General features: G+C 42.0%; 1 protein-coding gene across 4 annotated transcripts in view; it reads right to left on the bottom strand.

Annotated features, from left to right (window-relative positions):
* The window catches only part of LOC100543777 (sodium channel protein type 5 subunit alpha-like), a 589,192-nt gene that overhangs the window by 460,692 nt on the left and 103,150 nt on the right, over positions 1 to 25,350 (bottom strand). For all 4 annotated transcript variants that reach the window (XM_019616237.1, XM_019616239.1, XM_010712352.2 and 1 more), the window contains 4 exons: positions 22,602 to 22,734; positions 17,048 to 17,286; positions 12,626 to 12,799; positions 10,865 to 11,221 (listed from right to left, as the gene is read on the bottom strand). In XM_019616237.1, the coding sequence (XP_019471782.1) occupies positions 10,865 to 11,221; positions 12,626 to 12,799; positions 17,048 to 17,286; positions 22,602 to 22,734 (903 nt within the window). The remainder of the gene's footprint in view (positions 1 to 10,864; positions 11,222 to 12,625; positions 12,800 to 17,047; positions 17,287 to 22,601; positions 22,735 to 25,350) is intronic.

Genomic DNA, 25,350 nt, shown 5'->3' with positions numbered 1-25,350 from the left:
AATGTGCATCATTTGCTCTGCCATCACCTCCTCCTGCCTACCAGCAGTGGCCTTGATCCACAGCCTGTCCCCTGCATTTCTCAGTTCTTGCTAAAGCCCCAGGGAACGAGATATCCTTGATCTTTTGCTAGGAAGGGAAGGCGATGTATGTCCTTTCTTCCCAGATAGGATCCCTACGGGATAATGTTCGCTCTGAGCTGTGCTTTGCAGAGAAATATTAAAAACAAACAAACAAACAAAAAAAAGAAAGAAAAAAAGAAAAACATAAATAAAGTACTTTGTGGAGGACTGGCTGCTCGCACTCTTCAGATCAAGTCTGTGTTCTACCACACGATCAAAGCAAACTGTTCTTTCCAGACACAATGACCTCATCCTCAACAAGCTTCTTCTTGTATCAGGAAATACAAAAAGTATTTTGCTGATGTGGAATTTTGAAAGTGATTTTATTTATTAATTGCATTCTGTGCGCCTGGCTGAAATCTCAGCCACTGAGGCCACTCAAAAGCTTTTTTTAATGCAAGATGGACATAAAGCTGGAAAGCAATGAGAAAGCCAACGCTGTGAGTTGGCCATAAGAGCACTTTTAAGAGTTTATGCTCACTGCCAGTCTGCTGAAGAGAAGAGAGGAATGAGAGCTAGGCAGACAGCCTGTTTGGGGAGCTAAAAATTGCATCGGCTGTAGCAAATAAAGACAAGTCAAGGTCTGTTCTGCAGCCCTGAGAGAAGCAGCCACCTCCTGGCCCCATCTGCCTGAGGCAGGACTGCTTTGTGCTGCTGCCCACCAAGGCTGCCCCATGAGCACGTCTGCACCAGCTGGGACAGCAGGCAAGGAATGTGCTAACCAAGACCTGGCCAGTTTATAGATGCAGCCACCTGCCTGGTATTCAAACACAGAGACATGAGTAGGCGTTTAGTCCTTACTGAAGCTCCCAGAAATGAGATGGCATCACAGCTAAATGTGGGATATGAGGTTACAGGAGAGCAGAAGGGACCTGGAAGTCCGCCTGGAAGAAACAGCCATATGAAGGAGTTTGTAGCACAAGGACTAGCTCTTCAGCAGCTGCTACAAATGATGGTGCCTCCATCCCTAAAGACAAATGTAAGGGTGTTTTTCATCTCCACAAAATATTCAGAATGGAAACCAATGTTTTTAACAGTATACTTCAGCCCCAGCCCTAAAATCAAGTAGCATGTACTCATTTTCTGAGAAGATTGGACAATGATCCACTTGCCATGCAGTACTAACTGGAGAAACATACACTGTACATGGAAAAGATCAATTCCAGTCCCTCTTAAATATCATACACTTCCTAAGAAGAGCAAGCCTGTCATGATAACCTGATTGTTTCACATATCACTTCTAACAAGCTGTTTCTAGAGGCAGCTGTTAGAATTAGCTACTCACTGGTGGGGAGAAATAATCAATGTTTTTAGCTGACTATTTTAACAAAAGCGTAAGATGTGATGAGTAATTAATAACGTATAAAATTTGTACCACTTGGTCTATTTTAACATTAAAACCTTGCCCTTGCCTCAGTGCATGCAAGGAGGAACTCTGTTGTCATTACCCTTTCAATGACATCCAGACAACAGTGACATTAATAAAAAGAGACATATTGGGTTCTACCTACCTTTGCACACTCTTGTCCAACTAAATTTGACTCATTGTCTTCTAGGTTTTTAATAACTACTCTGCTATTAGCGTGAACTTAAACACTGACAAAACCCGACTTATGTAATTAGCCAAGCACAGACAGTACAAAAACAGGCAGTATTTTATCCTACTGATTCTTGCTATATAAATATATATACATATTTCAAAATTCAGGTCCTCTTCAATCACCAGATTAATCTATATCTCAGCAGATGTTTCACTAGCATCATCTTCAAACAAACAAAATATACAAAAACGTGAACACTCATAGACATATACGGTGAGTCCAATTATAGAATCATAAAGGTTGTAATAAAATTAAGGAATAATATTAAGGTTGGATAATATTAAAAATATTATTTCAGTGCTTCATGTCATGCAGTCAAGATATTTGACCTGAAATGACAAGTAGCACAAAAAGCATAAAGTTGGTTTCCAAGGGGCAGGCTTTTTGCACACTGCATTAGCATTTTTTTCCCTCTGTATTTCTAATAAATCTCCCATCTGTGAAGGTGAACAGGATATAGTTTCATATTTCCTTATGTACATGCCTGTGGAACAGCACTAGTGTTAAGTGACATTATTGTTCTATGATACATCCCAGTGGCTCATTATTGATCAAGAAGCAATAGCTTAACATTCTACTAATAAAAAGACACCAATAAATTTGGTATGTGTTAATTTTTTCTGGGGAATTCCTTGCTTCATAGATCAAAAGAGAATCCTGATCCAGTTTTTGTTTTCAGCCTCCTTTGAACTGTATCAGAAGAGATGTACAATAACCTTTAATAGGATTTTAGCTATTAATACTTAAAGAGATCTAACTTTCTATGGGTAGATGATTCAAGGGAAAAGTTGGCAGATTTGAGTACTTATTCAGCATGGACACCAAAAGGTACCTTTAAAACAGGAACTGAACACACTTGTCCCCTAATGCAAGATGCTTGCTCAGATTTAGTCACCAAGTGCCAAGATTCAGCTCTTCAGAATAAACAACTGAGCCTATGGCAGGATGCACAAACTCATAAATCTGTAGTGACATTAGGAAGCAGATTACTTTTTAGGACAACATTTGAAAAGCAGTTTTTCCTCCCATCTATTCCCAGGTGCATTTCCCTCACCTCTCGTGAACAAAGCACTCTTATACCTCCAAGCCTGGAACGAACACTACTTAATCTGCCATACCATGGCATTTTTGAAACCCAGCAGTTTTTGATGGTCCATCAAAAATACCCTGAATTTAATTTCCTCAGGTTTTTTTAGCACCACCCTCTAGTGTTCTACACGAGAGTGGCTGGTGATTGAACTAGACGATCACAGCAATCTTTCCAGCCTTCATGATTCCATTTAGGTCTAGAGGGAATGGCCTCAACATGCTCCAGGGGAGATTCAGGTTGGACATTAGAAAAAATTTCTTCTCTGAAAGAATGGTCAGGTGATGGAAGGGGCTGCCCAGGGAGGTGGTGGAGTCACTGTTCCTGGAAGTGTTCAAGAAACGTTTAGATGTTATACTTAGGGACATGGTTTAGTGGGGAAATACTGGTGGTAGGTGGACGGTTGGACTGGATGATCTCAGTGGTCTTTTCCAACCTTGGTTATTATATGATGTATGCCCAGTAACATACACAATGATTGTTTCTGTGGGCATTGATAAATCACACAATTTAAAAAGCCTTGAGTCTTAGACAAAAGGTTTGTCTTTAACTCCAAACAAACCTACAGATGGATGCAGGCTTTCCAACTCTGCTAGGAGCCATTAGAGGCAACTGGACTGATTGATTGCTGGTGTCAGGATTCATCGTTTTGATTCTTCACATGATGCCATCTGTTTCTGGTGGGCCTTTCATTCCTTTTAATGGTGTTTAATACTTGAGCAGATACAGCCAGATGTTTGCTCAAAAGCATCAGCTACCTGACTGCTCTGCTTCCTGGACAGTGTTCAAGCAAGGGTGGATAATGGAGTATACAAACAGCAGAAACTGCCCAGGGACTCACAGGCTATGTCAGTAGCTGGCATGAAAAATATGAAGGGAGAAGCTGGGAAAGTGCTGTGGTTTGGCTGTTTTCCTTTGTGGTCTGGATTCTCTGGTATCACACTAAATGTACCATAAGCATACATCAATGGAAGCAAAAAGGATGGTAATATGCTGACAGTTGTTTTGACTCTATTTTGCCTGGGTCCTGAAAGGTGCTTATTCATGCATTCTGGGCTGCTCTTCCACAAAGCTGCACGTGACTTGAGGAGGAAAATTCACCTCACTTAAACCAGTGTCCAAATTCATGAGACTGATTCAAATGACACTTCTACTCTGTGCTAACATTTCCTTGGGGCTCAAACTCCTTACGGACCCTCACTATCTCTTCAGCCCCTATCTCCAGCATTCCAACTCTCACCACGGCTCCTGCAGCTTCTCAGCACGTCCCTCTGCTGCTGTACCCTCATGCACCCTGCTTGCTGCTTTGCACATTTTGCCTGTCCTGACACTGACCGTTCCCGACATGAGTATTCCTGCTTGTTTGCCTAGTGGCCTTCACAGCTGATGTCACTGAAACATAAACGAATGTTTCTAGAATGGCGAGAGCTGCTGAAAGAGCAGATAAGGTGAGCAATGGCACCCGGGACACAGACATGGGGGAGCAGAAGGAGAGGTGCTGCTTGTGCAAGACTTTGGAAAACCTGAACTTCTCTTTGGATTTCCTGTGGATGCACATTTGCTTGTAAAGTACTGTTCTCCCCCAAAGTACATACTAGTGTGTCATATCTCTTCTTCCTTCCCTTTTATAGGAAGAGGAACTGATGGGGCAAATGTTGCCTCAGTGAGAATATCTGCTTGGTGGATGAAGGACGGTATGCAAACCCTGAGGGTACAGACCTCTGTGGTGGTTAGGATGTTGAAAAAAGAAGTTATAACTTTAACTTGTAACATACTCTTCCCAAACTTGCTTTAATATTCAACAAGCAAATGTAACCTAGCGTTTGGTATTAGGAGGCACACGATATTCTACAATTCTAGTTCATTCATATTAATCATCAGCTGTACAACCACAATATAACTACATTTCCCTCCAAGGAGAGTAATGTTTATTCACAGAATAGAAGTCTTCAGTGGCCCCCATGAATAAGAGCATGTTTGTCATTAAACACAAAAATAATTACTTGATTCAGGGCAGCAAGCATGGCTGCAACTCTTCAGTTGTACATTTCTCTAGAGAGACAGTGTAAGTTTGTTGAAAATGAGATCTGTTTGAAATTTGAAAAGAAAATAAGGAGATAGCTGGAAATGTGCTATCACAGGTCATCAATGCTCCATTTTCATTCATTTACTGGCACAAGAAATCTGAATGAATGAGGCCTAATTCCTTTGGTGCAAAGCAACCATAATCACCCTGTAAAAAGCTTTCTGGACCCGAAATCCCCTGTGTAAAGCCTCATGTCTCCTAAAAAGGTCAGAGTCTTGATGTAGTTTCCCTCAGCGACAGTCCCTTCATTTCAGGTAGAAATACAAGACCCATCCAAAGACCCTCTTTGGCCATCCCAGTACACTTCTGCTGTCTGAGCTCTGTCAGAGCCTGCTTGAGGTGCAGAATTGCTATTCACATTTTCTTAGGTCTGTTAGACTCCTAGTAATTCTGTTATTACTTGTCATTCTACCATCAGGGACAATGATAGTTCTCTATATCCATTTCACTTAAAGAGAAAATCTGACACATTACCATAAACATCTTTCAAGTCTGGCTGTGATCTGCTGATCATCTACTGTGATGGAGATATATCAGTATTGGGTGAGACAGGACTTTATGGCTACTCCTTCACTAATAAATTAAATATGCCCAGAAACATTTCCTCATGCTGAGTACAACTGAGAGAGATCATTTCACTCCATATTATTAAGCTTTGTCATACCCTGTGCTGACCAAAGCCTCCCAGCTGAGGCAGTCCCTTGACTGTGAACACCCAGGTACCCATCTGTACCGTGGGCTGAAGGATTCCTATGGGGAGGGCTTATAGTCTGTCTATGCAGTGGTCACATACATCACATTTTGTGTTCCTCAATCAGATATTAGGGTGCTGAAACGATAATACTCTGCAAATTACTCAAGGAAACAACTTCATATAGAAACAAAGCTCCCATGATGAAGACTACTCTGCCCAGCTAGCAGTCTTGCCTTACACATTTATACACTATACATCACAGCTACCTCTCTTCTGAGGTTTTTGTTCTGTTTGTTTGACTGCAGAATCACAAAACAAAAGGCACCAAAGCTATCAAAGCAAAGATGAAGCAAAGCAAATTAACTAGAATTATTTATCACACAATTTTGCTTCATTCTTAATATTAATTAAATAGGAATAAAAACAATCTGGATAGATACAAACTTGCAGGCACACCCAGAAAGAGATTTTGCCTAAAAGTAGGATTACGGCCACAATAATGAAGTATTAGATAGGTACATGGCACCCAGCCCCTCCCTGTGGTTCTTGGGGACTGCTACTTATAAAGATGATTTGGGATAGGAAATTAACAAGCAATTCTCACTGGCTAAGCAGTGCACCCACACCTTTAGTCACTTCTCTTCCCTACTCAAGCCACCCCAACTCAAATCTACTTCTGGCACATCTGTCAGGGCAGGAACCATGCTAACGGGCCTTTCCTCCCTTCTCATTCTAGAATATTTGTTCCCTTCCAGGTTACACTGGTGGTGCTCAGAACAATCTCTCAGTGGTAGGAAGGGAGACTGTTGTGGAAGGACACTCTGAAGTCAAAATACTAAGAAATCACCATTTGTTCACACTCCCTGGACCATGGTTTCATGCTCTCTTGCCTTGCTGCAGAGATCTGACACTGCAGAGACCACTCTGTCAGAACTGCTTTGGTGATATGCCATTTTATCAGCAGACTTTGGATGTTAAAGAAAGAAATGGTGGTTAATGAGACCTGCTGAGATATTGTGTCATCTGCTGGGTTTAAGGACCTACAGATTTTAATCTGATGGTTGTTCAGCAGCGCTTTCTTAGAATACTTCTTCAAGGAACCATCCCATACTGACTTCAGTAGAAGAATGTAGGGAAAGAAAAACTTCTACTTTCCAAGAATGTGACATTTCTGTTTTTCTGTGTGTCACAGTCACAGACTGTGTCAAAACAGAAAAGGCTTCCATCAAAACATCAAGGCTTCCACAGATGTGAAAGTGGTATAAAAGGACAGACTCCAGGGCATCCAGTTTTTTTTAAAGACAAGTTTCTATTGGGTTTAACTAAAGCAAGCCACTTCAATTCTCATCCAAATCATGCTGAGCAGTCCTGCGACAAGCACTCAAATTATCATGGGAAAAGAGGACTGGAAGGTCCTCTCAGGTCACCAAGTCAAGACCCCTACTGACATGGGCTGTTGAATTGCTTCCTTCAGAAATTAACCAAGTTCCATCTCACAGGCTGCTGGTTTGGGGCCAGCTGTCTTCTGGAAAAGTCTTCCTAGACAGCCTCACTGCACTGGTAGCCTGAGGCTTCCTTTTCTGAGGGCACCCATGGGTGATTTATCCTCCTCCTCTGACGAGAGCTCTTTCTTGTTACCTACACACTTCTCCCTGCCTTCTTCTGCATTCCCCTCATCTAATTAAAATCTCTTTGCTTTTCCTAGTTTGGCTTAATCTCTCTTGAGCGCCAGTCACTAAAGGAATACGCTGCACATCCAGTACTGCAGAGCACTGCACAACAGCATTGATACTCTCCTTCTCCTCTGTAATTACCTTTCCTGATGCATATTAGAATCTCATTTAGCTCTCTGATAGGTGCAGCATGTTGTTGGCTCAATTAACCAGTGATAAATACACATGGGTGCCTACAGCTGAGTTAGTGGGACAGAAACAAGCACTTTTGAGGTCTATTTAATCTGACAGCTTAGACTTACCTTTGGGTAGGATATTTTATGACTTCATGGATTTTGTTGACCAGATCTGACTGCAAAGATAGATCTGTGTGGTTATCTTAAATATGGATGCTCTCAGTGAATGATAGGTATATCTTTATATCCTCACAAAGGTTCCCTGCTGATAAACTACTTAAAAGGGTAGATGTGGCACTGAAGGACATGGTTAGTGGGCATGGTGATGATGGGTTGATGGTTGGACTAGATGATCTTTTCCACCCTTAATGATTCTGTGACTCTGTGATTCTATGAAAACATAAATACTTAAACAGGGGGGAGTGTGTAACCTTACGATTTGTTTTTTCATAATTTCATGCATCATAATACAATGATGACAGTTAGGCAGTTCTTCCTGCAGTATAGCTGGGCACCCTAGAAATTTGTGATGCTTTCTATCTTTATGTTCTCAGAAAAGGTTCTCAGTATTTTTCTGGGTTACAAACATTGATACTGGACAAAAGGACTGCCCATAACCAATGATAAAGAGCATCTCCAACCTTTTATTTTAATTTTCATCCCAGTAAAAACATGACCATCTTCTCTTGTGACAGACTATCCACCCTGGCATGTTTATAACTCAAAGCATAAACTTTACTTTGTACCATGCTAGAAGAAGCTGGTAGAAATCTCACTTTATCCAAGCAGCAGGGACAAGAATGAAGGGGTTGCTTGGCCAGCACACGTCAGACTCACGCAAAGAGGTTGGAAGGTTGTTCTTTCTGTGATTGGAGTGTCAACTTTATTCATGCATGTCATTAGTACAGCAGCAGTCCCCACTGCAGGAGGTTGTCCCCTGAGAAGCGGCTGCTGTCACCCTCAGCTCTGACACTGGCTGACCCAGCAGAGCAGGGCAGTAAGGACTGCCTCGTTACCCAAACTCCTCTCTGCCTTTTTAATAACTCCTCTCTCAGTTATTTTCCTTACTAAACTCAGGAACACATATGTACTCAGGAAATATGTTAAGTCTTAACTGTAATCATAATTATTCAGTTAGCAATTTCAGAAGTCCTTACACATGATAGCGAGCCTATTTTATCATTCCTCTGGCTTGGCTTTCCCTTCCAAAGTAGCTTCCATGACTCTAAAAATGCTGCCAGATCCTAGCAGCACAGTATTGCTGTGCAGAAGGCAGTCACACAGCACGTCATTCCCCAACTATGCTGTAAGGTTTAGTTCTCTGAGGATGACTCAACTATCAGCTGACCAGCAGTGCACATACTTTCACACAGCAGTGGCACAGTGCAAGACATTTTCGGGATATATGAATACCAACCAAAGACTTAAGAATTACTAAAATTCCTTTCAGCAGCTTGACTGCTCTATAACATGAAGTTGCCCAGGGCACTTACTAATTTTCCATGCTTTTCTTCCACCATTCCTTTGAATTTATGTTAGTGAGGCTCGATAAGACCTGCAAACCCAAGCACTGAGTATATCATAGAATCACAATGCTTGTAACTCTTCCCACCCCAGTCTGCAGCCAGAGCTTGTCTTCTTATTTTAGAGAGTTATTAGTGCTTTTTGGCCAGTTGAGCTTTTGTCTGATGCTCTTCAGCAAATGAGTGATTTTGTGAATTCAGTCCATTCTCACTGAAGAAACCAAGACTTTTGCTAATGTTGTGGGAGAAAAGAATCGTCTTTCTACCTGATAATTAACATCACAAAATCTCTATGTGCTTGGCATGGAATGAGCCTCATGATTCAGAACCTGTTGTTCTTTTCCCATTTGCCTGGTACTATTGCACTATCACACCTATGGATCTTTTTCTTCTTATTTTTTTCACCCTAAGACCTTTACATACAATAATCACTCCTATTCCCCAGTCTTTGCTACGTGCATACAAAACTGATGGCTGAAAAGCATGAAGCTGGCACTTTTGCTTTCAGCTGACCAGTAACTTCAGATTACTCATGCTGACAGAGGTCTTCAATATCTGGTTGTACATCTGGGACAGTCTTCTCAGAGCACAGAAGTATAAATATATGTGGATGCTGTTCGTACAATCTCCTCTGAATTGGATTTTATATTTAACAATTCCCATGCAACGTCAAGGGTTTTAATATCTAAGGGAATAAGATGTTGCACATTCACTGAGTAATTCATTAATATTTCAAATATGAACATATTCTCTCGAATTTCCTAGGTATTATTTTCAGATTTCAATACAAACACAGAATCCATTGACTAACAGTAGGAGGAGCTTAAATTTCTCAGTTTAGGCTGAACTCCCTGCAAAAATATGCAGAAAGTCATAACTTGTCTCACATCATCTAATCCAGAAAGAAAGCTCAAGGAAAACCATGGTAGAAAGTTAAAGTGAAGGCAAAAAGAAATCATGCCACTTTCTCAGTAATCATAGCTTAATCTTTTGATTTACACAAAAATCTATAAACTGCAGCTTTCTCTTTAAATGAAAAATCTAATTATTAGAATTTAAATTAATGCAAACACAAAAACTGTTCTCGTTTCTTTCATAGGCTCCTTTAAGGAGTTTCCTATCCCAGCAACCGAGAAGCAAAACCCCGGGTACTTAAAAGGCAAAACAACCACTAAAAGCAGTCCGTAGCAAAGCCCAACAATTTTATGGCCACATCCACTATTAAACAACTCACTGCATAAACAGTAAGCCCATTAGAGCCTCAATGTCAAAGATGCTCTGTAAGCTGAACGGGCAAAACATTTCCACAATGACTGCAAGCCAGCAAAGCGCTCCGTAAGATGTCAACAGGGAAATACAATTCAGCCTTAATAGGTTCAGAGCTTATGTAAGCCAAGCTTATGGGATGGTCTATTAAAAAAGCAATGAGCAAGTGACTTAACTGTAAACATAACCTACAGCTTCCTAGAACACGCCAGCTAAACATATCTGAAACTCCTCTCAAAGACACTGTGCTAGCTGTAAGGCTCACCTGTTCTGGACCAGAAATGAACAGAAATAAAAATATCTTCCAGTACAGTGGCAGTTAAGGTGATATTCACTCCTGAAAAGAGATCTCTAATCTCTTAAGTCTCACCAATGCCTTAAGGAATAAAATCATTATAACAAGCCTGTGTGGCTTTTTTTCCTCTAAAACATTACCTGTCCTTCTGCAAAAACATTAAGCCTCCATCTCAATTAGCATTGAAATGACTTGGGATATGAACAAATGTCTCTGGGTGAGACCTTGGTTCAGCAAAAACTAAAGCCTCGAAGCAACACAAGTTTTATACTTCCTGGATAAAAGGACATCCATTTCCACACATCCAACAGGAAAGGGAGAAGAAACCATCTGGACAACTCACCACCAGGTTTCCTATCACCATGACCAACAAGAAGACGAGAAGGCACAGGGGCTGCCCAGCTACTTCCATGCAGTCCCACATGGTCTCGATCCACTCCCCGCACAGGATTCGGAAGATGATGAGAAACGAATGGAAGAAATCGTTCATGTGCCACCGTGGCAAATTGCCAGTTGTGCTTATCTTCTTAACATTGTCCAGGTAACTTTTCCCAAAAAGCTGCATTCCTACCACGGCGAAAATAAAAACGATGATCGCCAGCACGAGGGTGAGGTTCCCAAGGGCGCCCACGGAATTACCGATGATTTTAATGAGAGTATTTAAGGTCGGCCACGACTTGGCCAGTTTGAAGACCCGCAGCTGTGAACAAAACACATACAACAGTGTCAGTTCACAGAAGCAACAGACATTTCAGCTGATTAATTATTAAAGTGGGTACAACGTGGAATGCCACAGTATGAGGGGATTTTAGCCACACTTCCTGTGAACCTCACTACGTCTATTAATAAAACATCACTTGTGCTTCCTGGGTGAGAACGAAGCGTTCAGGAGCTTTGCTCTGCCTTATTAGACAGATGTGATTTTTGAGCTCAGTTCCCTGATATCACTGGGGGGAACGGAAGGAGGAAGTCTCATGTCTCAGTATTTTCCTTTGGGTTATTTTCCTCCTCAAATTAAACAGCCTGACAAGCATCTGCAGGGAGAGGGCTTAGGGTTCGATACTGCAATGGGAGAAGCATTTCCACTGTGTTTCACTGCAAGCCTCAGCCTGATGCTGGTAGCTGATAGCTCCCAGAGTGAAAACCACCTCTGGGCCAAGGATCACAAAGGCTGAGCATAGCCCATGTCCCACCAAAGACCTATTCTAAGGATGTAAACTGTTCCTAGTGCTGTGTTTTCAGCTGAAGGCTTAATTTTAACCCCACTGCAGAGGCATTGCTCAGAACCTGACAGGAGGCTCTCAGGGCCCAGCAGCGGCAGTGAAAAATTTGCATTTTTGAGCAGCAAAGAGAATTTTAGAAAAGGGGGAAAAAAAAAAAAAGCCTTCCTCTAAATGTAACCATAAGGGCTTATTTTCCTGGTCTTTCTGAAGCCACATCATGGCCAGAATGATTAACATGGACATCCTGGTACATGAAGTGCAACACAAATGTCAGGCTGGCAAGGAAACGACTTTTCTGTTCCAATATGCCGACAGTCTCTCATTAATCGAATGCCACTATCCCATGCATAACAAAGGAACTGACAGCTAAGGAGTTCCGTGAAAGACAGATGCTGTGTTATGCTGATCAGCTCTAGAAAAAAAAAATCTCTCTGTGAATAATTCAAAGACATTCTCTTTTGACAACATTTAAAAGAATGGTGACATGTTTATAATATAATTTAGGAATAACAACTTCCAAAAAGACATGTTACTAGCTCTTGCATTTTGGGGGCCATCATTTATCTGCTGGTTGTTCTAACAGGTGTACAGGTATAAAAAAGCAGATTTTTATTACAAATTGCATCTCAAACATCTAAAGTGCGCCTCGAGTACCTGGCACGGCTAGAAGGAATCAAATTATGTTCTCATTTACCCTGATGCAAATCTGGAACAATTCCATTTATCCCACAGCACATATAATTAGTGTCACGTACTGTTCACCAGTTTGCAGCAGTTAAAGTCTTTATTACTGGATGCATTCTTTAAGAAAATATGTTGCATTCATCTCAGAGCTTATATGTAATGCAAGGAGAGGGGTAAGAGCAGAATGAGACCGTTACCAATCGAAAGGAGCGTAACACGGACAGGTTCCCCATGCTGGATAAACCCAGTTCCATCAGGCTCAGTATAACAATTATGCTGTCAAAAATGTTCCATCCCTGCTGAAAATAGTAGTAGGGGTCAAGGGCAATTACTTTGAAGATCATTTCTGCCGTAAAAATCCCAGTGAAGACCTGCAGAAAGAAAACGCAAAGTGAAAACAGCCTTCCACACGTCCCTCCTTTATCGCAGTCTCCACAGTCACAGGTGAGCACAGCGGAAAGCCAAAAACACGTTGAGAGCAAATACGTCATCTTTCACGGTTGATTCTTTATCAGTGCTACAGCTCTGGCTTTGTCTGGTCTCTTCGCAGCGATGCTCGGCGATGTCTGGGTTCAGCCCTTGATGGGGACAGACACTTACATCGCCTTCTGTCGCCTGCATGTTCTCAGTGGTAGAAAAGAAAGCGTAAAGGTGCCTTTTATAAAGGTTAAATCTATTTCAGTGGAGAAACCTGAATGAATGGAGTGGGAGTTTTAAAGGGATATCTGGACTGCAGCGTACCAGCTGTATTATCCGTTGTTATTTTGTTATTACTGTCAATACCAGCTCAAGCCTCCAGCCATTCTGAGCTCTCTTCCTGGCCCCAAAGGCAATTAGAGACCCTAATTTGAACCTTTTTATTTTTCATTTTTTTATTTTTACAAATACTTCCAGCAGATTTCTTCTCACAGCATCTTGAAGACGCACTGCTTATTTATGACACAGTTCAAATGTCACAGAGTGGAGCTTTTAATTGGAACATGTTTCTTTAGAACAACATATAAATATTGCCTAAAAGGCATGGAAAGAAGACAGAGGAAGTCTGCAAATTCAGACAGCAAATTCAATTTTAACCCATTCCTGCAAAGCATCTGAGAGAATCAGATCTGATCCTCTCAGATGCACTCCTTAAGTATCAGGATAAATACGACAGCTTAAAATGAGAAAATGTGAGCATCGTGTTGTACTCACAGTTTCATTTCCATCCTAAGTACCTGCTCAAGTGCACAGAGCTTCATGTTCTGAAAAGTTCTCTGCTGCACTTTTATATCAAAGCACGTGGTTTTCTACACAGCAGTCAATATCAGTGCACTGTGTATGTCAAAAAGAGGGGACACCAGAACTGATATAGCAGTAACAAACACTCAAGAAGAAATATTTTCTTTCCCATATGTTAAATGTCTCTACCTATCTCAGCAAAAGTGATCAGCTCTAAGTAAGAAATAAGAGAAACTCACCACTGTGTGGAAGGGAAAAGTTGAGGCTCTATAATTAAGGTGATAAGGAGTTAAAAAAAATAAAAAAAATCACAGCTCGCATTTGAAGAAAGTCTGATTTTATCCTATAATGCTTCAGGAGTGAATGGCTGGATTGTTCCAATAGCCATTTTGCACAGCTCCTTATGTAAAATATATTCTCCTTGTCAGGGAAAGAGTACTACAGACTGTGTCAGTGTGAAGTGCCATCCTATCAGTGTCCCATATCAAGAACCCAACACAGTGGTCCATCTCTGTTTCCTAATTGACACGCAATTTCTGAGTCACTGTGGCTGGAGATAGCAGAGATTCCCACCTGAATGCCCCAGTTCCCCTAAGGACAGCAAACCAGCCCAAACTAGATGGCTGTGAAATCATATCCAGGGGACTGCCTGCAAACCCACACCATCGTGCTGCCTACATTGTGTAACCGCCTTGCAGAGAAATGACTCAGGAGGATTGCTTCCTTTGCTTGAATCTTTTTTAATCAATAGCCTTCTGAGAAGGAAATGTCATAGCAAAATAGAAAAAATGTCTGAGCCATCTTATAGGCATCAGGAGCCATGTACGTGCACCAGTGACAAATTTCAAATGGGAGTCATCAAATTGCTGGCACCTGGTTAGCCGCTGTTGGGATTATATGAGGAGCTGGATGCTGCAGTGATAAAGGCTGGAAAGCAAAAGAATAACTATGGCTTAAAGGTGCACCAGGTTCAGATTAAGGTTGAACGTTACAAAAAAATTCTTGCCCAAAAGAGTGGTGAGGCACTGGAATGCACTACTCAGGGATGTGGTGGAGTCACTGACCCTAGAGGTGCTCAAGAAACATTTAGATGTCGTATTAAGGGACGTGACTTAGAAGGGAAAGACTGATGGTAGGTGAGTGGTTGGACAGGATGAACTTGGAGGTCTTTTCCAACGTTGGTGATTCTATGAGCTTGCCATCCTACTGGTTGTGGTTGTGAATGTGCCAGTGGGGACTTAGAGGAATTTCTCTCAAATAAATAATTAATAAATAAATTTCTCCACCTGCTCTGCAGTAATGTCTCCATTTCTAAAGAAACACAGAAATTGAGAAAAATCTCATTTTACCTGCCTTACATCATCTAGCTGTGCGTGTGCTGGTCAGGCCTTGTGAGGGCATTTAGAAATGTTGGTTGCTGTAAGTGATAAGCTATAGAGGCCCAAAGGAAGTAAGTGCCACACAGTTGGTCGATGGAGATAGCACCATCACAGTGGGAGATCTCCAACGCCTAGCAGGCAGACTACTCTCACAGATAGCAAATTCATATCCCACTCTCATTTCTTTCAGAAACACTTATTTGGAGGAAAAAATGCCAAAGATGTGCCCTTTTTAATATCTTCCCCCATCTAATGCTGGTGTAATCACTCAAAGAGGGTTAGATGGGATGGCAGGAGCTCAGAGCTCAGTGTGGGCGCAGAGGAGGCTCTGGCAGTTGGTGGCTTAGGGGAAGCAGGCACCTGGCAGCCTGCCCTGGAGCTGGGGCTGCCATCCCTTACAGGGCGAATTGCAAAAAAACACACTCAATTTTCATTACAAATGACTTTGCAAAATCCTCCACAGGATGGAATTACCTTCCCTGACCTGCTCTGCTCGCAACCATTCCTGTTATGAGAGGGCTTAGGAAATCTGGTGGGGGGAACCTCTCACCCATGCTAGCATCTGAGAGGAAGGGCAGCCCAGGGCCAGCAGCCTACTCCCAAACATAAGCAGCAGGCTGTTTTGTTTATTTTACACTTTAACACAAATCAAAACAGCTCCAGGCAGTGCTGAGAAGCTCAGGGTGAAGCACACCATCTTCTGCAAAATTTTGCAATATTCACCAAAATTTCCTTTGCGATTTCCCCCCCCCCTCTCCTCATCGTCTCCATTTCCATCAGCCTTGTTGGGAGCCCTGTGGGCAGGAGGGATGCCAGGGGCTGGAGATTTGCTGCCCGTGGTCTGGCAAAGAGAGAAGCTGCTCTGTCAAAAGCAGAGCAAGGAACAGACGCATTTACCAGCCAGAGGGCGGGACGGCGGCATTGCCACCTGCTGTCACGGATGCTGGGTCCAAAGGATTTTTTTTTTTATCATCTGAGGAGTCATCTGAGAAGGCCACAAATGGTTGAGCAACATCCCCACAACGTGGGCTGGCTGCATAGAGGAGCTGGGTGCAGTTCTGCAGGGTGACTTTCCAAGCTACGCTTATCTACTGTTTCCCACAAAGGAGTAGAGTGTGGGTTTGGAGCAGCCAAAGGAGACACCTAATTTTTCCCAGCATAGCGACAGGGAGATTTGCCAGGACACAGCAGCAGAAAACCTGCGGACTGGCTCCACAGGCTGAGAGACCTTCAATCTGCCTGAGGAGGTCTGCAGATAAGAACAAGAAGGAGTAGTATTAAAAAAAAAAAGAAAAGAAAAAAAACATGAGCTGCATTGTGCGTACTGGTGCTGGTACAAGAACTGTGATCATTGTTACCGCCCACCTAAACCTGCCAGTGTAGGATGCATCTCAGTGCAGACATGACATCTGCAGCATCTGTGCATGCTCCTTTTGCAGTTAATGGTCACTGAAATCAGTGGCTTACAGGGCACAGTTCACCTTATCCAAAAGTAAATATCTTAAAAACATCAAATTAATTGTGGCTTAAAATTGTCCATTTCTCTCCATTGACTTTAAATGCAATCAGCTCCGACAGAGACTCCTATGCTGCAAATATCCCAAGTTGGGCGAGGTGAATCCCAGCTTGAGAGCCATCTTTTTTATAAAAATAAAGGACTTTTCTCATCTACACTTTGAGGTTCTTAAATTCAGACTTAGCAAGGCCCACGTTCCAGGGTACTCCAGACCTTCTTCTGGTCCTATAGTAAATCTTGCTTGTACTACTTTTAGGGGGCAGTTCCACCATGTCATAGCTAGATATCCTGTGTCTTTTCCAGTACAAATTCTTCTGAAATTAAAAATATTTTTAACAGTAATTTTTAAACGCCAGAAGAGGTGACAGTGCGCTCTTGCTTGACATGAAATAGGCAAAGCAATGCTGACAGCATATCAAAAGAGAATCTTCCCAAGACCTAAGCCAAAACTTTAAAAAGCAACAAATACATTCCTCAAATGACATCTCACCTTTATATTCACTTACCAAATTGCCTATGTAAAGCATGTGGTCAAACTCCTTTGTCATCTTATAATGCTCCAAGGCCATGAAGAGTGTGTTCAGCACAATGCAGAGGGTGATGGTGAGGTCAGTAAATGGGTCCATTACCACAAACTTGACAAATTTCTTGATTAAAAGCCAAAACGGGCAGCAATCCCAAATGAGAAATTTAACAGCAAAGTGGTTCCAGCACGGAGGGCATTTCTGGTGTGATTCCTCAAGCTCTAAGACACAAGCAGTAAAATAACAGTCAATGCACACTGAGTTATATGACAAGGAAACATTTAATATGACTTACAACACAGAGGCAGACTCTTGAATTACCCCGGACCATTTTTTTTTTTCTTTTTTAGGACAAAAATATTTCTATCCTAACAGGCAAATTATGTACTTTGGGTTTTTTGCCAGTTAATTGTACTTAGCAGACAGTGGCCTATTCTGGAAGTAGTAACCTTTCAAAGGAGTCACAAGTAAAGAGAAAAATTCACACTGCATATGCAAAGGCTAGTATTTCACATAGATCTGCACTCTGTTTTCCAGTTTGGCAAGTTCAAGCGGTTAAAAGAATAAACTGTCTTCATTTAACTTAGACTGGAACATAGCTGTTTTCATTGTCAGGTCTCATTTTAGAAAAATCTAAAATGAAGAGTTTTAAAGTGTTTAAGAGAAAAAGAGCTCAAATCCAATATTTAGAGCTGATTTACAGGATCATAGGATAGTATGGGTTTGAAGGGACCTCTGGAGATCCCTCAGTCCAACACACTGTCAGAGCAGTTCGCTGCAGCAGGTCGCACAGGAAAATGCCCAGGTGGGTTTTAAATATCTCCAGAGAAATTTCCACAACGTCTCTGGGCAGTCTGTTCCAGAGCTTTGTCACCCTCACAATAAAGAATATTTTCCTCATATTCAAATGGAACTTCCCATGTTCCAGTTTGTGCCCACTGCCCCTTGTCCTGTTGCTGGGCACTACCAAAAAGAATATGGTCCCATCCACTTAACTCCCATCCTTTAGATATTTAAAAGCATTGATAAGAACTCCTCTCGGTCTTCTCTTTTCCTCATATGAGAGATGCTCCAGACCCCTAATCATCTTTGTAACCCTACACTGGACTCTCTCCAGCAGTTGTCTTTCTTGAATTGAGGAGCCCACAGCTGGACACAGTATTCCAGATGCAGTCTCACCATCACAGAGTAGAGGGGAAGGATCACCTCCCTCACCCTGCTGCCCATGCTCTTTTTAATGCACCCTAGTGTACCACCGACCTTTTTAGACACAGGGCATACTGCTGGCTCATGGCCAATCTGTTGTCCACCAGGACACCCAGGACCTTCTCCGCAGAGCTCCAGCTCCTTCTCAGCAGGTCAGCCCCTAATCTGTACTGATGCATATGGTTGTTTCACCCCAGGAGTAGGACTCTACACTTGCTCTTGTTGAACCTCATCAGGATTCTCTCCACTCAACTGTGCAATCTGTCCAGGTCTTGTTGAAAGCAAATTGTTGAAAACAATTTTGCTCTCCTCAGCAAAATTGTTGAGAGTGCATTCTATCCCTTCAACCAGGTCACTGATGAAGATGTTAAACAAGACCTGACACAGCACCAACCCCCCGGGAGCACCGCTAGTTACGGGCCTCCAATTAGAATCTTTATCATTGGTAACCATCCTTTGAGTTCTGCCAATCAGCCATTTTTTAGTCCAGCTCACTGTCCACTGCTCTATCTCACATTTCCTAAGCTTGTCTTTGAGGATGTTACAGGAAACTGTGTCAAAAGCTTTGCGGAATTCAATGTACACAATATCTACCACTCTCCTCCCATCTACTCAGCTGGTGATGACATCATAGAAGACTACCATGCTAGTTGAGCATGATTTCCCCCTGGTGAATCCATGTTGACTACTCCTGATACCTTCTCTTCCGTTTGGTTGGAGATGGCATCCAGAACAAGTTGTTTCATCGCTTTCTGAGGGACAGAAGTGAGGCTGATTGTTCTAGTTTCCTGACTCGTCCTTCTTGCCCTTTTTGAAGACTGGAGTGACACTGGCTATCCTCCAGTTCTCAGACACCTCTCCCCTTCTTCACAAACCTTCAAAGTTGACAAAGAGTGGCTTAGCTGTCACTTCTGCCAGCTCTCTCAGCACTCATGGTTGCATCATTTGTGCGCATCAAGTTTGCCTACACAATCTCTGATCAGATCCTTCCCAGCCAAGGGGATATCTTCCTTTTCCCAGACTTCTTATTCCCAGGGACTGAGATCCCCTATGGTTAGTCTTAGTGAAGACCGAATCAAAGAAGACATTCACTATCTCTTCCTTCTCTGTGTCCTCCGTTACCAGAGCATTCACCTCATTTTGAAGTGGACTCGCATTTTTTCTAGTCTTCCCTTTGCTACTGATATACTTGAAGAAATCTTTCTTGTTGTCCTTGACCTCCCCCATCAGGTTTAATTCCAGCTGAACCTTAGTCTTCCTTTTTGAATCCCTGCATGCTCTGGCAGCATTCCTATATTCCTCCCAGGTGTCCAGACCCCATTTCCACATTCTATAGATCTTCCTCCATCTGAGTTTTTCCATGAGCTTCTTGCTCATCCATGCGGGTCTCTTGTCACCTTTGCCTGATTTCTTACTCTTAGGGATGCACCAGTCTTGAGCTTGGAAGAAGTGCTGCTCGAACATTAACAAACTCTCCTGGGCTCCCTTACATTCCAATGCTCTAACCCATGGGATACCTCTAAGTTGGTTTCTGGAGAGGTCAAAGTTGGCACTCCTTAAGTCTAGGGCTGGCATCCTACTTATTGCCTGGTTTCTTCTACATAAAACCTTGAACTCCACTATCTCATGATTGCTGCATCCCGAACTGCACCCAGCCTCCACATTCCCAACCAGTCCTTCCTTGCTTGTAAGAACAAAGCACACTTCTCCTCATTGTCTGCTCAACCATCTGCATCAACAAGTTATCTTCAATGCACAGCAGGAACCTCGTGGACTGTGTGGGCCTGGTAGTGTTTTTTTTCCAGGAAATATCAAGGTGGTTGAAGATTGCCTATGAGAACCATAGCCAATGATACTTTGTTTTAAGAGCCAGAGTATCACTGGTTATCAGAAGGATTCTGTTCTTGATGTTTAATCCAAAAAAAGCATTAAGTGTCCAATTTCCTCTCAAAATCAGGGGAGTGCAGTTTGAATGTGGTACTAAAGCTCCAATGTTCTTTTTAAAGGTACTTTTAAAGTGTTATTTAAAATAGAACTTTTATATGTTCATTTTATTTGAGCACAAAAGAAGATAAATGGCTTTGTAAGTATAATTTGTGTTAAATGATGAAAAAGAAAAGCCAGAAAAGACAGTTAATGGCTGAATGATTATGATTAACAGAATTGCTTAATGCTTTCCTTTTCTGATTCCTTTATGGGCATGGAATGCTGTATAACAGTTTTAGTCTATATAATTAGAACCTGAGGTGATAACAGGAAAGCTTCAGCCAAGCCTGTTATTTGAATCAGTTCATAAACAGCCTCCTTTCTCAAGTCAGGATGCATTCTAAAAGCATTTTCCTTCGTTGGACAACAGATTTGCAGTGTTAGGTGCTTTCTAGCACATTTTCAAAATATTGGTTGGTGCCCTAAACATACAGATTTTGCAGAAACACCTGCACTGCCCAGAGATCTCTGGGAAGCAAAACTGCTCCCAACAAATAACTCTTACTTTCCAGCTTCCAAACACAGGGTTTAGATAGGAAAGCCTAAAATGATGTGTGAGAACCATTCATAACCCAAACAATTTCCATGCAAAATCCTTATTCTGCATTGTTTTCAGAAACCTACCTCTGAAAGCAATGAAGACTTTGAGGTAGCCACTTCCTAATGGACTTAGCTTTCCAGGTAGAACCAGAAGAACCCATTTATCTGCATACTCCTCATGATCATTTCTAACCAACCCTGTGTATTCCACTCTCACTGATTTTGATACCTTCACAATGCCCACAATGCCCACATCAGATGTGCTGCTTCTCCCCTGAAACTCTACAATCAACAAAGCTTTTTTAAGCCCAGGTTGTTGATAAGCAGATAGTTTTGTCCCCCTCAACTACATCTGGTTCCTCTGTCCTTTGTACTCCTGTAGCTCGTGGGTGAGCTAATCCTGCTCACTGAAAATCAACTTTTTGTGCAACCCAATCATACTGCAGGAATGGGGAAGGAAGAAGGTGTGGCCATCCTCTTTTGGTAATGATGAGGCATTAAAATAGCTTAAACCATTTAAGAACTCACATCCTTTCTAATCATTGAAAATTACTACATACTGAATATTTTTTGAAAGACACCTGTAAAAGGAAGAGTAAAATTGGAGGCATTTTCCCTCTTATTTTTAAACAAAAAAAAAGTAGGTCCCTCCTTGACTGCAAGGCTTTGCAATGTCTGGGGACAAAAGAGAAGCAATGGCTTTCCCAGGAGTCAAGAGCAGAAATCAAGCAACAAAAGGGGGAAGGGATTTCTGGACTGGCTGTTCCAAGCCAAACATAGAGCTATTATTATACCTAAAGCCTGTGAAACTTTTTCTTCTGATCTGATGTTCCTCTTGTTAAGAAGTATTCAATAATGGAGCATCTCTGAGCTGGAGCATCTCCCCTATGAAGAAAGGCTAAGTGAACTGGGTCTGTTTAGCCTTGAGAAAAGAAGACTGAGAGGGGACCTGATCCAGGTTTATAAATATCTGAGGTGTAGCGGCCATAGCGGTGAGACCAGTCTCTTTTCAGTGGTACGTGGAGACAGGACGAGGGGAAACGGACATAAGCTGCAGCACAGGAAGTTTCGCACGAATGTGTGTAAGAACTTCTTCACGGTGAGGTGACGGAGCACTGGAACAGGCTGCCCAGGGAGGTTGTGGAGTCTCCTTCTCTGGAGATATTCAAGTCTCGCCTGGACGCCTACCTGTGTGACCTGGTGTAGGGAACCTGCTTTGGCAGGGGGGTTGGTCTCGATGATCTCTAGAGGTCCCTTCCAACCCCTACAATTCTGTGATTCTGTGATTCTGTTAGGAAGAAATTCTTCGCTCAGAGGGAAATCAGGCACTGGCACTGCCATGAGAGCTGTGGATGCCCCTTCCCTGGAGGTGCTCAAGGCCAGGATGGATGGGGCTGTATGCAGCCTGGGCTGGTGGGAGGTGTTCTTGTCCATGGCAAGGCTTTGAGGTCTCTTCCAACCCAAACCATTCTATGATGGTATAATACTTGTAACTGTATGCATAGTCTTGTGCTCCGCTACACTTCATCTTGGTTAGCTCTCTGTGCATCGGAGGCCGAGAGTAAACAAAATGTTAGCAGATCCAACTTTGATTATAACACCAGCATTTTGTCAGGATGTTTATGTCTATGGTAAGATTACACAGCCTTCTGTTAAGGCATTGCTCATATTATAGGGATTGTAATATTTCTGCAATATTTTCTCCCAAAAACAAAAAGGTTTAACCTTAAGGTTTACTTGCTGCTTTCTTCCTGCCAACCAAGACACACTTGGCTTTGGGCAGGGAGACAAAGACATGACTTACCTTCCAGGGCACTGGTGATGATGCTGACAGCACTCACTGCCCTCTGTCTCTGGAAGGGTTCATCCGAGTGGTCCACGGACGGGCGATGGGGCATTAAAAGCTGCTTCTTGCTGGCCTCATCTGAGGGAGAGGTCTGTTGAAATGAACACATCAGGTCAGCTGAGTAAAACCAGGGCAAAAAAAACGTAAGGCAGATCTGGGGCAGGGTTTTCCAAATCGTCTAAGCAGTCTTTTTTTCTAAGACCAGAGCTCACCAGTTTCCCAATTAGACGTGTGCTGCTGGGGTACAGCTTTTGAAAATGGCACTTTGAGCAATTTTAAAAATTTGGCCTTGCTCTTTACCTCTGTGTAAACAGGTGAAAGATGCAGATGAAAATAAAGGGGCATTTCTCACATCAGAGAAACAGCAGTGCTGCTTTACCACCCTATTTTCTAGTGAAAGAGGCCCTGCTTAATTACATTAATTATACCATTATTTCTGAAATGTGTTAACTGTTTAATTATACTGCTAGAACAGGAAAAAGGAGTGTTGGTAACAGCTCCATTACAGGGCTCTGATATCATGCCAAGACAACTTGCTCCTCAGTACATGGTTTTTCTTGGTCTGAAACACTGCCAGATCTGAGGAACATACTGTCATTCTGGTGATCTTTGGTGTCATGGATTCTGAAGCTCCGTAATTAGGGGGGAATTTCTGATTCCTTTCCCATCCCTCCCTCCCCTCCCCCCCCCCCAAAAAAAAAACCCATAATATTTGTTCTCTTGTTATCATAAAAAACTTTAAAAAGAAAACAACCCTCAAACAACTCCAATACCAGAAGATAAACAGAACTGCCAAATTTTATTTAACATTTCATTTTAAATTAGTTTTATTTTATGCTTTTTGAAGGCTTAGGTTTCTGAAGTCAATAAGAAACACAGCACAACTGTAGGCACACTGTATTTAATACTTAATATTTTCAGCTCACAAGAGCAAGATGATAAGACTTTCATTATTATGAGTTCCCACATTATGCAGAGACAACTCCTACTTGATCTACTCCTCTAGCTCTGCCATAGAAAAAAGAAAGGATATTTGGACTGTAGGATCTGGGAAAGCCAAGTTCAATTCTGATCTCTCCAACAGACCACCAAGTAAAGATAACTTCTCAAATTAATGTTTTAAAAGCTCTGTCTTGTTCCTCCAAGCATACAGGGCTGTCAGACACTGAATACAGGCAAAAGAGATGCACTGTAGATAGATGGGTCCCAATGGTTCCCAAAATACAGCTCAAGAAAATGTGAAAGGTGAAGAAATCCCTAAGATGAAAGCCCCTGCTTTACACAGATGTTGGAGTGGATGCTTTTGCCCCTACGTATCTAAATCAGCTATGGGAATCTGATTTAATCTTCTGGATTCTGGATCGCTTCTCAGATTCTTTGGATCTGAAATGGCCCCAAGTGCCTGAAGTAGCACCTAATCAAGACACACTATAGGCAAAAGCTCCCTGGCTCTGCTGCACATGGCTGGGTTTCCTCCGACAAAACTGTTCTTCAAGACAGGCAATTTTGAGACAGTAAGGGTAAAAGAGCACTGATGCTCTCTGAGCTGTCTTTTTGGACTGTGATCTCTTCTTTGTCAGATGGTTGCAAAGGACAAGGACGCTCATCCACTTGTTGACACTGAAAATAGTCATCTGGGATATGGTTAGCGGGTCACTTTAAAGAACTGCAGATAAAAATACCAATTCCTGCAAGGAGAATAATGTTGAAAGCAATCACTTAAAACAATAGCTAAGTCAGAAAAGTACTAAAGCTTCAAAATGGCTTTCTTTTTTCTAAAATGTTCTCTTTTGTTAAAACAGTTGTATCATTGCCCATTGAGTTACTGATGCAGTTGTACCCAAAGTAGAGGTGTAATCAGAATCTATTCAAAAAGAATCCCACTTGAGTGTAACAGAACAATAAATTGCTCCATGCTTGGTTTAGAGCCTGGGGAAATAAAGAATGACGATTCAAATGCATTAGTTCACTTTATTTCCTCCACCTCAAAAATGTAAAATAATTTAGTATGAAGAGAGTTTTAGTAATGAAGAGAGCATTTACCAAATTGCATAAACTTTCACACCAATTTAGAAAACATAGGAAGTACGAGGGTTGCTCTGAAAATAATGCCTCCTATTTTATTATGTTGGCCCATGACACCAGAGACAGTTATCAGTGGTTTGGTGGTAGAGGTTGAACCTTCTCACCCATATTCCGTTACATTTTGTTACCACTGGACAAATGGCAGCAGAGGGGCAATCTGACAGAATGACACCTGATATGGAAGTGGGTATGAAGCAAAGGTGTGTCACTGAATTCCTCCATGCGGAAGAAGTTGCACCCGCTGATATTTATCAACGCTTGATGAATGTTTATAAAGACCAAACAGTGAGGTGGTGTGTTTCAGCAGTGGCAAGAGCAATGTAAAAGACAAGCCAAGTTCCAGACAGCCATGCACAGTTGTCACACCATGAAATGAAGAGTCACAGTCAGCTAGATCACCTGCACAAATTGGCTAATGGTGGTGACTCTGTTCAAAAAATAGTGTTTTGTTGAGAATTTGCTCTATCAAGTAGTATTATTGTGTTTTTGTATCAGTTGTCATTCCCATGAAAATAAATAGGAGGCATTACTTCTGGAGAAACCTACATATGTAGGACTGAAAAAAATTAACTAGGAAAATAAAGCACCACAAGGGACACATATTTTTAAGTAGAATAAAGTA

Source organism: Meleagris gallopavo, chromosome 6, assembly GCF_000146605.3.
Source record: "Meleagris gallopavo isolate NT-WF06-2002-E0010 breed Aviagen turkey brand Nicholas breeding stock chromosome 6, Turkey_5.1, whole genome shotgun sequence".
NCBI classification, from domain to species: domain Eukaryota; kingdom Metazoa; phylum Chordata; class Aves; order Galliformes; family Phasianidae; genus Meleagris; species Meleagris gallopavo.
The sequence above is the reverse complement of the archived record's forward strand: the minus strand, read 5'-3'. Positions and strand labels throughout refer to the sequence as shown.